The 13175-nt window shown below is 56.6% G+C and overlaps 1 protein-coding gene across 4 annotated transcripts in view; it reads left to right on the forward strand.

The window, feature by feature from the left end:
* The window catches only part of IQSEC1 (IQ motif and Sec7 domain ArfGEF 1), a 377994-nt gene that overhangs the window by 229268 nt on the left and 135551 nt on the right, over window positions 1-13175 (forward strand). For all 4 annotated transcript variants that reach the window (XM_041761602.1, XM_041761608.1, XM_041761610.1 and 1 more), the window contains exon 3: window positions 4910-4954. In XM_041761602.1, coding sequence (XP_041617536.1) covers window positions 4910-4954 — 45 coding nt within the window. The remainder of the gene's footprint in view (window positions 1-4909; window positions 4955-13175) is intronic.

Here is a 13175-nt window from a genome sequence, read left to right on the forward strand (position 1 = left end):
AGACGGGGAATGGACGGTGGTTGCAGCAGGGGTCTGGGGAGGAGAGGCAGACCTGGCTGTGGGGGCAGCACAGGACCTGGTGATGGCATGGTTGTGTCATTGAGCATGGTGGGAGTTACAGCAAGCTACGTGTGTGTTAAAATGACATGGAGACATGCATGCGTGCACATGTGTACACACACACATGGATGCATGTGCTTGTCTCGCTGGTGAAGTCACAATAACCGTGGTGGGTGGTACTGCCCATGTCAGGCTGGACGGCGTCCTGATGTCATGTAAGATGTTCTCACCGGAGGAGGCTAGGGTAGGGAGTTCGTGGGACCTCCCAGTACATTGTATTTTACAGCTTCCTGTGACTCTCTGGTTATTTCAAAGTAAAGAATGTAACCAAACAAAACACCCGTGGTGCAGGCATGAGGCCCTGGAGGTTAGAGGCCTTAACTGGTCCGGTCTGAGACCTGGCATCAGTACGTCAGTCTTCTTAAAAGCGCCGTGCCTGGTGTAGAGCCAGGAATAGAAACACTGGCCGCTTCCTCATCCAGCTGAGGGGAATGGGTTTTCCCGAGGCCACACAACTACTGTAGGGTGTGGGCAGGGCATGGCCCCTAGCTACAACCAGCCCAAGCTCTGGGTTTTTCCTGCTGCTTCAGGCTAGTGCTGAACCATACAGATTTTTTAATGTAAATTGTCACAAACAACACATTCGTGTGTATCAGCACCAAGGCCCCAAAAGCCCATATGACCCAGCCCCCCGGGAGTCCTCTTGTGGTCCTGCTGGTTGTGGGGGGCCCCTCTCCTGACTTGTTCCAGCACAGAGCAGCTTTTCCTGTTTCAAGACTTTGTATAAATGCTTGGGTGCCATTTAGAAGCTATGCTAGACAGGACTAGGACGGCCAGTTTGTTCTGAAAGAAAAGGAAGTGGCCTCCCCAGGAGCCCAGTAAAGTAGGACTAGGAGCAGGACTGTTCAGAGAAAGGACTGTCCCAGGGTAGCCACCTGGTGCCGGGTGGCCAGGATGGGGTATTTATCCCCTGTGCCCAAACTGGAGCCCTGCCTGCTCACTGAGAGCCCTGTGTCCATAAGCCTGGCCCATGACCCCAGGACAGGGGGACATAAAGCAGCCCAGTCGTGGAGTAAGACTAGTGGCACTGAACAAGCTACCTCTCAGATTCCCCACCTATAAAACGAGGCTTTTATACAGGTGAATAAAACAAATGTCTATTAATATAGAATTAGTGTTAATGTGACACATTAATGTTTTACTTACTGACTGTTGGTAATATAGCCTAGATCACGCGTGTTATATACTTATGAGGTATATTAAGTAACGTACAGATCTTTTGAATCCTGTCTATACCAGTGTTAATTGGCATTTATGGAATGCGGACTCCCGGCCTGGAGTTCTAAGTGCTTTCAATGTGTAAACCAATTGACTCTTCCCGAAACACTATAGTTGAGGGCACTTCAATCGAGGCACATTAACTTGCCCTAGGTCCCACAGCTAGCATATGGCAAAGCTAGTATTTTACCCCTGGCCCCCTTGGCTCTAGAACTCATAGTTTAATGTATAAGGCCTAACAGCTCAATATACACTATTACATGTATGATAATAACTGTGTGAGTATCTCGTATATGCAGCCACCGGCACCTTCTGGTTGACAAAGTGCTGTTGGTTTTCTCACTGTCCTCTCATTATCCATGTGAGGTGGAGCTGTTACTGCCACCTGTTGCTCCAGAAGAGGAGGCCAAGGCTTAGGGTTTCTGTTACCCCCAAGGTGGTGGGAGCTCAGGCGGTCAGTTCTGAATGTGGGCATGCTCAGCCAGGCGGCCCCTTGTGTTCTCCAAGCACCCTCATGCTGGGCCTCGCCTGGTCTGGCCTGAGCCTCTCCTGTTGGCAGCCGGGTGGAGCAGTGGCCAGTGGTGAGCAGAACGGGCCTCAGTCTGTGGCTCCGAAGATGCATGGACCCAGCAGGGCACATGGCCCTCCCCTTAGAACCAGTCCTAGCTGGGCCATTGGAGGGTCAGTGAGATGCCAGGAGGAGGACTGCCAAGCGGATCCTGGGGACGGGCAGAGACGTGGGTGGGGAGGAGTGGAGAGCCCAGGCAGACTGGCTGGACCACAGCATGCCAGGTCAGCCCTGTGTGACTGTGAAGGCCCCTCAGCTCTGTGGGGGCAGGTCGTGTTCAACCTGCAGTCCGCATCTTCAGTGACAATACTATCTGGCTGGAAAATATTGTGGCCCCTGTGACATCTTGGACCTGTGTGTCACAGGATGGTGGCACCTGGGCTCCAGTGAGGACTTCGTGAGCCGATACCTGGGAAGTGTCAACAGCAGAGCTTCCCAGCACATAGGAGCTGCTCCAGATAGACTTGCTGTTATTAGGGAAGTGGGAGAGAGAACAAGGAAGGAAGGAAGAAAGCAATCCGCTTGGGAGATCAGGGCCAGCAAAGAAGGTCCTACTGAGGGGTTGATATTAGAGCAGGTTTTGTAGGATGAATAGGAGTTTGCTGCAGGATAAAGAGGCAGGGAACGGGTGTCCCAGGTGCAGGGGGCCCCTGAGGGTTTCCTTGTGCCTCATGAGGGTTTTATGAGGGCTAGATGAGGAAGTACATGGGAAAAGCACCTAGCCCTAGGTGGGCTCTCTGCGGCTGGCCAGATGTTGCCATTCATCAGATGTTCTCATGATGTAGTCAGAGCAGGACCAGAGCGAGGGAGCTGAATCCCTTTGCTTGTGTCAGGCAGCTCTGAGCCTGGGAAGAGTGGGCTCTGAGAACCTTGGCATCACTTTGCTGAGTCCCTGTCACATCATACTGGTATGTGCTCACATACACATCTGCATCTGAGGGACCAGTTGTTGGGGTGAGAGGAGCTCAGTGCTGGCTCCCCTTGTCTGGACTAGGGGCTTCCTGAAGGCAGGAGCTCCTCACCACTCCCAGAATGGGTCCTGCCATGGTGGGGAGGTAAGGCCTGCCTTGCCACCCCCACCCTCTGTCCACCTGGGGAAAGCTATCGCCCACCAGAGCAGGCACAGGACAGTGAACAGTCTGGGATGGTGACTGGAGGGAATCCTGATACCACCCTTATGTCCTCTTTTCTTGTTGAGCTTTGGTGAGGCCTCGTTGACACAGGCTGCTGAGCCCACGGTGCATGGCCCTGGGGTGGGCTCTGGCTCCAGGGGAGAAGGAAGCTTGTCTGTAGCCTCTGCAGCCGGGGTTAGAGAAGAAGGGGGGGCCTGGGGCAGGGGCAGGGCTCGGTTCTGGGGAATCCAATCTGCTGAGTAAAGGACCCAGCCAACCAGCAATGCTTTCGCTGGGCCAGAATTGCAGGTCAGTGTGGGGATGGTGGAAGGGGATGTGGAAAGGGATGTGCCAAGGGCAAGTAGGTAAACTGAGGCTGAAGCTCAGATGACCCATGGCAAGTGCAGAGCGTTGGCTTAGAATGCCAAAGCCCAAATGCCAAGCACAGGCCCATGGGAAGGAGGGGCCCCAGCCTTCTGAGGCATCGGTGGGGGGAGGTGTGCAGAGGAAGCCTCCGTGGGGAGAGGTGGCATCCTATGAGGAAAGACAGAAGGATGTGGGAGGAGAGGTGTGGTCCAGGGACACTGCCTCCAGGTTTGTGTCCAGTGTCATAGCAGCTGCTCCCCAGGAGGGCAGGGACAGGAGGCGCTGGGGAAGCCAGGCCACGGAGTCGTGAAAGGCACACCCCAAAGCCCCAAAGGCCTGGGACCCTGGCCATGCCAGCATGTAGAACAAACAGAGGTTCATGTTTCTCTGCAGTCATTTCAAATCCATTATTTCCCCTCTTGAGCTATTTACTTATTCCCTTTTTACAAATGTGGAAACTGAGGCACAGAAGGGTGAAAGGACTTGTACCAAACCCATGGTGAGTGAGGGTGGAGACAGGTCTGATCCCAGGTTGGGCTAGTTCTGGGTCCCAGTCCAGAGCTGGGCATCAAGTCTCGGGCAGGGGCTCTGGAGTTCATGAGGCTGGCCTGGGGTCTACAAGGACTCCGAGGCATCAGGTGCCTATGATGGAGCATGGTGGTCCCAGGCCAGACATACCTGAGTCCCAGTCCCAGCCCAGCCTCTCAGAGGTAGACGCTGCCCGTGGTGCTTCATCGCTCTGAGCCTCAGTATCCTCAGCCACAAGGAGGGTAAGAGGCTGCCTCTCAGGCCACTGAGGGACCTCAGGCAGGGCTCCCTCCCCTCCTCTGACCTCACTCACCTGCACTCACCACCTCTGACCCACCGTTTATAGCAGGTGATGGGGTCGACTAGTCTCCTCCGTGGGGCCAACATGACCAGGACACACACGGCCCTCTGAGCTGGAAAGTGGGTGTCAAATGTGGTGATGGGGGGCGAGCATCCTAGGTAAAGGGAACAAGTGCAAAGGCCCTGGGGCAAGAGTGTGATGGGCATGTTGCAGGAACAGCGAGGTAGCAGGATGGTTGGAGGTGGGGGTGGGATGAGAGGAGAGTGAGGAGGTAGGGGCCAGTTTGTGCATGGGAAGGGTCTGTCAGTGGCAGGAGGGCCAGTGGGCAGGGCTGCAAGCTGGCAGGCCCAGCCCCATCTGGGTCTCTGACTATAAAGAGCCTCAGGCTGGGAGCCTCCCTGTGGGACCTGGGGCCTTGGTTTCCCCAGTGAATAGGGAGCAGCCGAACTTGATGCTGTAACTGAGCTCTCCAAGCTGGCATATGGAGTAGAGACGGGGCAGCTTCTCATCTGACCTGTCAGAGGGAAAGAAGCACATGGTTTCTTGCATGTGGGGGCCAAACACTTTTCCCAGGGCTGCTCGCCTACTCCAGGACCTGTCCTGGGACCACCCAGTGTGGTCTGAGCTCGCATGGCCCCTGGGAGCCTTCATTGCGTGTGGATCGTCAGTAACCCTGTCTCACTTTTGCCACCTCAGGAGCTCCCTGGAGAGTGGAAGCAGCCTGTCCACTGACCACTACAGGTACTGTTGCTCTCTCCACTCTGGGCCCCTCACTCCCCATCGGCACCAAGGATCTGCCCAAGGGGCATCACGGGGAAGCTAGTTTCCCCGTTTAACCCGAAAACTACCCCCAGGCACCAGAGGTACCCCTGACACATTCCCTGAGAACCAGTCCAGGGAGGAATGGTCCCCCGAGGACTAGGGCTCAGCTAATGGTTCCTGTGAGAGCCAAGGCTGGTGGTCCCTCAGAGGGCCAGCCTGCGGCCCCCAGTTCCCATGACAACGAGGCAGCAGCCCAAGGGCAAGGCTGATACTTTCTGCTGGTTTTCTGATTGTAGTTGATGGGAACCCGGGGGGCGAGGGTGGGAGGTGTCTGAGGGTCTCTGCCTTCATGTGTGTTCTGTATCTTGACGTTTCTATAACGTGTCTTCAGAAAAAAAGGCATTCTCTAACTTTACAAGAAAGGACTGGAGACCGAGGCACGGAAGAAGGTCCCCTGGATGGGAAGCCAGCAGATCACTGCTCACAGGCCAGGGGCACAAAAGACAAGACACAGGCCACTGGTCCTGGAGTGCTGTTGGCATGGGGTGCTGTGTCCGGTGTAGCAGCGTGAGTCAGAGAAGAGGGGACTGGGCCTCGTTGACTAGAAATTGGCTGGTCCCTTGTGAGGAGTGGGAGATGGGCTGCTGCCAGGGAAGGCCATACTTGGTGAGGATGCGCAAGGGTGGATGCGGCCTGGCACGCAGAGCCAAGAGAGGTGAGGCAGACGGTCGGGCCATGCCGAGTCCTGCTGGGGAGCCTGAAAGGAGGCCCACGGGGCTGTGGGCCCCAGCCCTGGAGACTCTGTGGGGGCCTGGGCCCCTGCGCTGAGGGCAAGAGCTGTAGATGCTCCGCTGTGGTGGGGTGGTCGTTGCCTACCAGCTCTGAAACCCTAGGGCTGCCTGAGGCTCTGAGGAAGGCAGAGGGGTGGCCTTATGGGGACTGCTCCCTTGAGCCATCGTGGTGCTGGCAGCCCTGCTGGAGGCTGGAGAGCTGCTCACACACTCAGATAATGCTGTATGGGGACACTCCATGGCCACAGCCACACGTGACACTGGCAGGAGTGTGCATGTGTGACGAAAGCCGAAGTATCCCACTTCCTCACAACCGCACTAAACTAATATTAGCCCAGTGACAGAAGTCACTTGTTTAGGATTCTCAGCTGGTGAGCAGAGCTGGGATTGGAACCCAGATCCTGCTGGGAACACTACCCAATGTCACAGTACGCTCCTCACCCCTGTGGACGCACCTCATCATACCCACAGCTCCTGGTGCAGCGCTGGCACAATCACACACATGCTGCACCCAGAACTCCATTCTGTATGCAGTCAGACCCAAGCTCCATCCCTCCTCTGCACGGGCTCACACACATGCATGGCTACGCTGTTCACACATGCTCACAGCCGGACCTCCCTGCCTGGCTGGCCTGGGGTGCTGGGCAGGTGTGTGGGCATCTGTGCAGTGTCTCAGCAGTACAGGCTGAGCCTGGGGTGAGAGGTTCATGAGACTCCTGTAACACAGCCGAGCCCCTAGCTTCTCTGAAAGCCACCCACATCTCCGACAGCAGCATGGCTCCACCCGCTTTATCCACTGCCAGCCCCTAGTCAGCACTCTGCTCAGGGCCAGGCGGGGAAGGCTCTAGAACGAAGGGAGGGTGATGGAGCTTTTGTCCCGGAGTATCTAGGGTTTGGGGAGGGGCTGTCACATGTCCTCTGCCCCCTCAGCTTTGACTCGGACCCAGCTCTCACCAGACCAGGCAGTGGTCATGGTCAGGGGATGGCTAGAGCAACGACCACCCCTTAAGGCTGGTCACACTTGACCTCGAAGCCAGTGCCCCAGTGCCTTCACAGCCCTAGAGGATGAAGCCAGGGGTCAGAGCAGACAGCAGGACCCCTCAGCTGTGCCCTTTCCCCCTCCGCCACCCAGCCCTGTTTCCTGAGTACCTATGGGTGTCAGGTGCCTATGATATCACAGCAAACGGGGCTGCTGTTTTTGTTGAGCTGTTGTGTCAGGTGGGGGACAGGCAACAAACAGAGGAAACAGGTGTTAATGTACTGTGTCAGGTGGTGGTAAATGCTATGAAGAAAAATAAATCAGAGTAAAGGGGATAGAGAGGGAGAGAAGGGTGGTCAGGGAAGGCCTCTGTGAGGTGGTGCCGTTTAGCCAGAGACCAGGAGGAAAGTGAAGGTGAGCCAGGAGAAAGAGCATCCAGGTGCTGGGGATGGCCAGTGCAAAGGTCCTGAGGTGGAATGTACTTGGTCCATTTGAGGACCAGAAAAGAGGCAGGTGCTGACCTGGGTCTGCCCCATCCCTGTGATCCTGACTGCTGCTTCTCACAGCAGCCTTGGGACACAGGCAGAGCCAGGCTCAATGTTCTCATTTCACAGAGGAGGAAAACTGAGATGCAGAGGCCAGAGGAACATTGGTGCCAGACCCAGGCTGGGACCAAGGGCCCCCCTGACCCTGCCTCACCAGCACCTGGCCTCCGAGCCCTCTTTGTGCGGCGCAGGCAGTGTGGTGGGAGCCTCAGGGAAACCTGGCTCTCGGGCCCCAGTGGAGGAGGCGCCATTCTTCCCGGCCCCATCCCACGGAGGTTCTGGAGGCCCCATTCACAGCTTGGGAATTCAGAAACAAAGGTCCCAGCCAGCAATTGCCTCCTTTCAAAGGCACAGCCGGCTTCCTCTGCCACAGGCAGGCGTGAGAGGGAAGCTGATGTCCTGGGGAGGGGGAGGGGGGGGGGAGGGGGCGTGGCTCTGTGGGGCCTGTGCTACCTTGGCTGACAGGCTCCTCACCCTTGGCAGATGGCCGCTGTCACCCTCCTTCCCCATCTGCCCCGCAGTTATCAGCCTGTTCTCATTTCACATTTTCACTTACCCAACGGCTTGTCTCTCCCCGGTGCCGGACCGTGTAGGGCTTCCTGGGTCCATACTAATGATGCTGGGTGTGCCCTTTCCCCTCGCTGGGCCTCACACTCCCTGTTTGTACAAGAAAAGCCTTGGACTGAGCCGTTTCGGATGCCCTTGCAGTTAGAACTGTCCATGATGGGATATTTCCGGCGGGGGGCGGGGGGTGGTACTCTCCGGGGCAGGGTTTCTCTGCTCCACCATTCCTAACGTTTGGGGAGGGATCATTCTTTATTGTGGGCGCCATCCTGCTGCGCATTATAGGATGTTTAGCAGCATCTAAACACCACTAGATGCCAGTAGCACACCCCTCCCCAGTGTGGCAACCCCAGACTCCTCCAGACATTGCAGCATGTTCCCTGGTGAGGAACAGGGCAGCAGCAAAAGAGCCCCTGATTGAGAACCACTGCTCTAGAAGCATTATGTTTGCCAGTTACAGAAAATTCCCTCCTGGGGCAGGTGACTTTGTTTCTTGGCTTTGTCAGAGCACGGGGCTGGGATTGGGCCCCTGGTTCCTCACCTAGCCTTCAGGAGCCTGGGAGCCTTGCCCAGCACCAGCTCCCATCTGAGGCTGGTGTCACCTGGATGTCACCCTTCATACATGGGCACAGAGTATTTTCTGAGCCTCTGCTCCCTCATCTTCGAGCTGGGGAGGGTCATAAGAATGCCCACCACCCTGTACGTTCCCAATTACAGGACCACCACCCTGTAATTGATGTTCAGAGACCTGAAGTAGCAGAGGGGTGAGCATGCTGTGCGTAGGAGGGCGTTTCATGGCCTAAGACCCTTCTATTCTGCTACCCAAGATCCTTCGTTCCTTCCACTAATGATGACTGGGTGCCCACGGTGGGCCCGGCATGGGGCTGAGCCGGGGGATGGGTGAGAGAGACGCAGGGGCCCTGTCTGGGAGATGCCCAGGAGATGCTCGTAAACGGAGCGGCAGTAAACAAATAAACGGGATCATTTCAGAGGATGGCACGTCCAGGGAGCAAATCAGACAGGGTGCGGAGTGAAGGAGGCTCAGAGGAGGTGTTTGAGGTGATATCTGGTGGATGAGGAGTCACTGCCCCAGAGGAGGGGGCAGAGAGCACTGCATGTGAAGACCTGAAGGGTGTGATGTATTAGGGGACATGAAGGGGGCCCAGGTGTCTGCGGGCCTCAGAGAGGTCAGCCAGTCAGCAGGAGCCAGTCTCTCAGTCAGGAGTTTGGCCTTTATTCTGAGAGCAGCGTGGGGCCACATGAGGGTGGGGGCAGGAGTGACATGTTAAGGTCCCTGTGGCAGGCGCAGGGAATGATCCCTAGAGCAGTCAGAGCAGAAGCAGGACCCACTGGCAGGGATGGGGAGAGAGGCCAGGCCCGGTGGTTCTGCTCCTGTGACTGCTGGGTCCCGGGGCCACAGAGCCACCCACTCTGCCCGTGGCCCTGCTTGTTCCTGCTCAGCAGCCCCTGGCTGGCTTCGGCCCCTGGCCCAGCCACCCTTCTCCCCCCTCCCTCGCTAGCAATAGCGACAGGAGTCCCCTCCTGGCAGCCAATGAGCAGCTGTCATCGAGGTTCCATTTTAGATTTTATCAATGTGTCCCCGTTGCCTGGGCAACCGCTGGGGCCGTGTCAGTCTTTCTCCGCCTGCCTTTCTGAGCCAAGCGGCTCCCACCCACACCATGTGGCTATGTGGGGAGTTCTCGCTCACACGGGCCGGACCGGGATTCTGCCAAACGTAATTGATCGGGTCTCCAGGTCAGCGTTTGCCTGTCATTTCTCCCCCTCCTTGCCTTGCATCGGGGTCTTTGGGGCCCGAGCCACCCTGGGCCAGCCAGGCGGCAGGCAGCAGGCAACTGCCCGGCCAGGTGCGGGTGAGGCCACCGAGTGTCCAGGGGCCGGGTCGGAAGAAGGGACTCACAGAGCCGCCACCAGGATCCCCAGCATCTAGGCTCCCCAGGATGATGGGCCAGGGGCCCCTGCGACTGGGCACAGCCGGGGCTGCTTTGGTTTGCCCTGGGGACCCCCAAGGGAACCCCAAGAAGAACCAGCCATCAGAGACAGCAGCAGTCTGAGACTGCCCGGGTGAGCGCACCAACGAGTTGCTAGGCTTTTGTGCGCGCTGCTCTTTGTATTGGAGGCGTGTGCTCTAGAAGCCGGCTGGGCAGGGCCAGGCCATGTGAGTGGGAGCCGCGGCGGGACCAGGGTGGACCGGAGTGGCCAGGCCCCCGACTCCCCCCTCAACCCCGTCTGAGTCTCGGTGAAGGAGCGACAGGGGCCTGGCTGGAGACTGAAAGGTGAAAATGCTCAAGTTCAAGGCCTTTTGCCTGGATTACTGGCAGTTCCTGTGTCTGCAGCCGCTGCATGGAGTCTATAAAAGGTATGTGGACCCTCCAGGGAGGACCTCCACCTTAGGGCAATGAGCTGTGAGATGAAGTACCCCCCACATCCCAGCTTTCCGACTGCGGAGTCTCCTCAGGTCAGCCCAGGGTCCCCGCCATTGGCAGAGAATGGCAGTGGCGTTTGCCATGGGTCACTTTGCAACTCAGCTTAATTGTACCCTCCTCTCCCTCCAGCCCTGAAACTGGTAGGCTTTCTGCAAAGAAGTGGTCACCCTGGAGTGTTCTGTGGCCCAATGCTGTGTTTCATTGTTTCTTGCTGCTGGGATCGGCCCTGGAGTGGACTTGATCCTGGGCAGAGGTGACCCCACAGGAGGGCAGCCTGGCCCTGCCACAGTACATTCCCTCCGACCTAATAGGCAACTCATGTGATTAACAGGTGTGACTGCCTGCATCCCAAGCAGGAATTATCTGATAGCTACTGGGGGAAGCTGAATGGGAGATCCCCGGTCTGGAGGTCAGGAGACCAGAGTTCAGAGTTCACGTCCCTTCCCTTGCTGTGGGACTTTGGACACGTTGCTTTCCCTCTCTGAGCCCCAGCTTACCCATCTTTTGGTATCTGGAACTGATAATAGTGGCATTTGGGGACTGCTTCCTGAAACGGTGCAGGCGGCAGACTCCACGAGCCCGAATGTTTAACAAACCTGACCATATCCTCTGCACGTGTGTTGTGCCTGCACACACACCTTGGCCCACAACCACGGGGGCCTGGGCCAGCAGAGAGGGCCTTGTGGGCCACCCCCATGGTTGCCTTCAATGGCACGTAATGAAGGATCTGGGAGGAGGGAGTTAGAATACCAGCTATTCTGAGGGAATTCGTTTTTCCCGATTTCACACTCTGTGAAGTCCACCGCTATTAATATGCAAGCAGCTCTGGGAAAGTATGGGAGCTTTTCTTTTCTCTTCCAGGGGCTTTCTCCGAAGGGGGCGGGCACTGAGGGTCTCACGGCAGCCTCAGAAAGGAAGTCCCTACTCTTGGGTGGGTGCCAGGGAAAGAGGCCCGTCCTGCATCTGATTAGCACCGCCACTTCTGAGCCCAAGGCCACACCAGGTGGGATCTCCACCCTGTGCAGGTGGTGGTGGAGCCTTCACCCTCACCCTGGGGGGGTTGTTGTTAGAGCCTTGGGGCACCTGGCATATTCTGGTTGGTAGTGATGAGAGAGGGTGGGGCACTTCACAAGATCGTTAATCCTCACCCCTACTGCAATAAGGCACTAAGCCCCACTCCAAGCAGGTGAGCTGACTGAAGGGCAGGCAGCCAGGTCCGTGGAGCCACAGGATTTGGACCCAGGTCTCTCTCGTTCTCAGACAACCTCTCGAGTGCTCCACAGCTTGAGGCCAGGTGGCACACCGGGGCTTGGAGCCGGTTGGATGCCTGAGGCACAGCCCTGCCTCCACAAGGGCTCAGGTGGAAAAGGTAGCAGTCATGGTCAGAGCATCTATGGAGGAACATGGTGTGGGGCCTTCACAGAGGAGGTGACAGCTGAACGGGCAATAAAGTGTCTGGAGAAGTTGGCAGGACTAAGAAGGAGAAGGCGGGTGTTCCAGGCAAAGGGAAAAGCATGTGGGGAAAAAAAAAAAAAACCCAGAAGCTTTAAAAGGGCAGTGTTTTCAGGTGGTAGCAAAAGACCTTGGAGCTAAGATGGGGTGCCAGGGACCGGGGGCTGGGCTTTGTGCTGCACACAGTGAGGACCCCATGAAAATGTAGGGAGGGGGTGACAAGCTGAGAGCTGCCTACCCCCCAGGGGAGCACGACCTGGTTCAGCCTCCAGGGGAGCTGGTGAAGGCCCCCTAGGCCCGACCCCCCCCTTCCCACCTTGGGAAGTTCATATTCACAGGTGGGGCTCTTTTTTCCAAGCCAATACTGCAGCCCAGAGACAACTGGGGCATAGTCCTCAAGGAGCTCCCAGCCTCCAAGGGGAAAGAGACCCACTTCCAAGTCATGAAAATTAAAGATGAGAGATAGAGGTGGCACAAAGCTTCCAGTAGCATGAGGGAGGCTGTCTGGGAGAAATCAAAGAAGTCTTCCTTCAGGAGGTGGCATCTGAGCTGGTTGTAGGAGTGGGATTTTTCCAGACAGGGAAGGGTGGAGAGCACGGCTTAAACAAACATAAGTAGGACCGAGCCTGGCATGGTTCAGAAATGGACAGAGGTGAGGCTGAAGTGTAGGGTACATGCAAAGGGACAAGCCTAGAAAGGAAGGCAGACTAGATGACTATAATGCTGAGGCTCACTGAGCACCTGCTGCACGTGAGGTCCCACTCCAAGCCCCAATTCTGCAGCAACCCAAACACATGAAGGGTGTGGTTATCCCATTTCCCCCACTGAGGAGACACTGAGGCACAGGAAGGAGGAGTAGTTTGCCCAAAGTCACATGGCTTGTCAGTGGGCCCATCAGGATTTTACCAGCTGGTCTGGCCATGGAGGCCACTCACTGCCAGCTAAGGAATCCAACTGTGCATCCCAGCAAATGATATGCTCAGGGCTGGATCAGCCCTCTTTCCATCCCCAGTGAGTGACCATAAATAACAGTGACACATCAGTCAGGGAGACAAGAACCTGGCTTTCTGGTCAGACCTAATCCTGGCAGAGTGCTCAGAAACTCACTTTCCCTCCAAGCCTGCCCCTGTACAATGTGGGACAGGTGCTAGCCCATGTCTCCTGGCTCCTGTGGGGATTGACAGGGGCAACTCCAGGAGAGCACTCAACGTGCCGCACTTAGTAGGGATGTAGGGAATGGTGGCTGTCCTTGCCCAAACAGATCCACCCTCAGGAAGGCTTTGCAAACAGAACCACTTGGCTTTTTTCCTGATGCCATATTCCGTTGTTTAAAACAGCGACCCAAAACTTAAGAGTATGAAAAGGATGTTTTGCAGACAATGCATAATTAACCACTTCTAAACACAGGGTGTGCCAGGCTCCCTT

Source organism: Vulpes lagopus, chromosome 7, assembly GCF_018345385.1.
Source record: "Vulpes lagopus strain Blue_001 chromosome 7, ASM1834538v1, whole genome shotgun sequence".
Lineage (NCBI taxonomy): Eukaryota > Metazoa > Chordata > Mammalia > Carnivora > Canidae > Vulpes > Vulpes lagopus.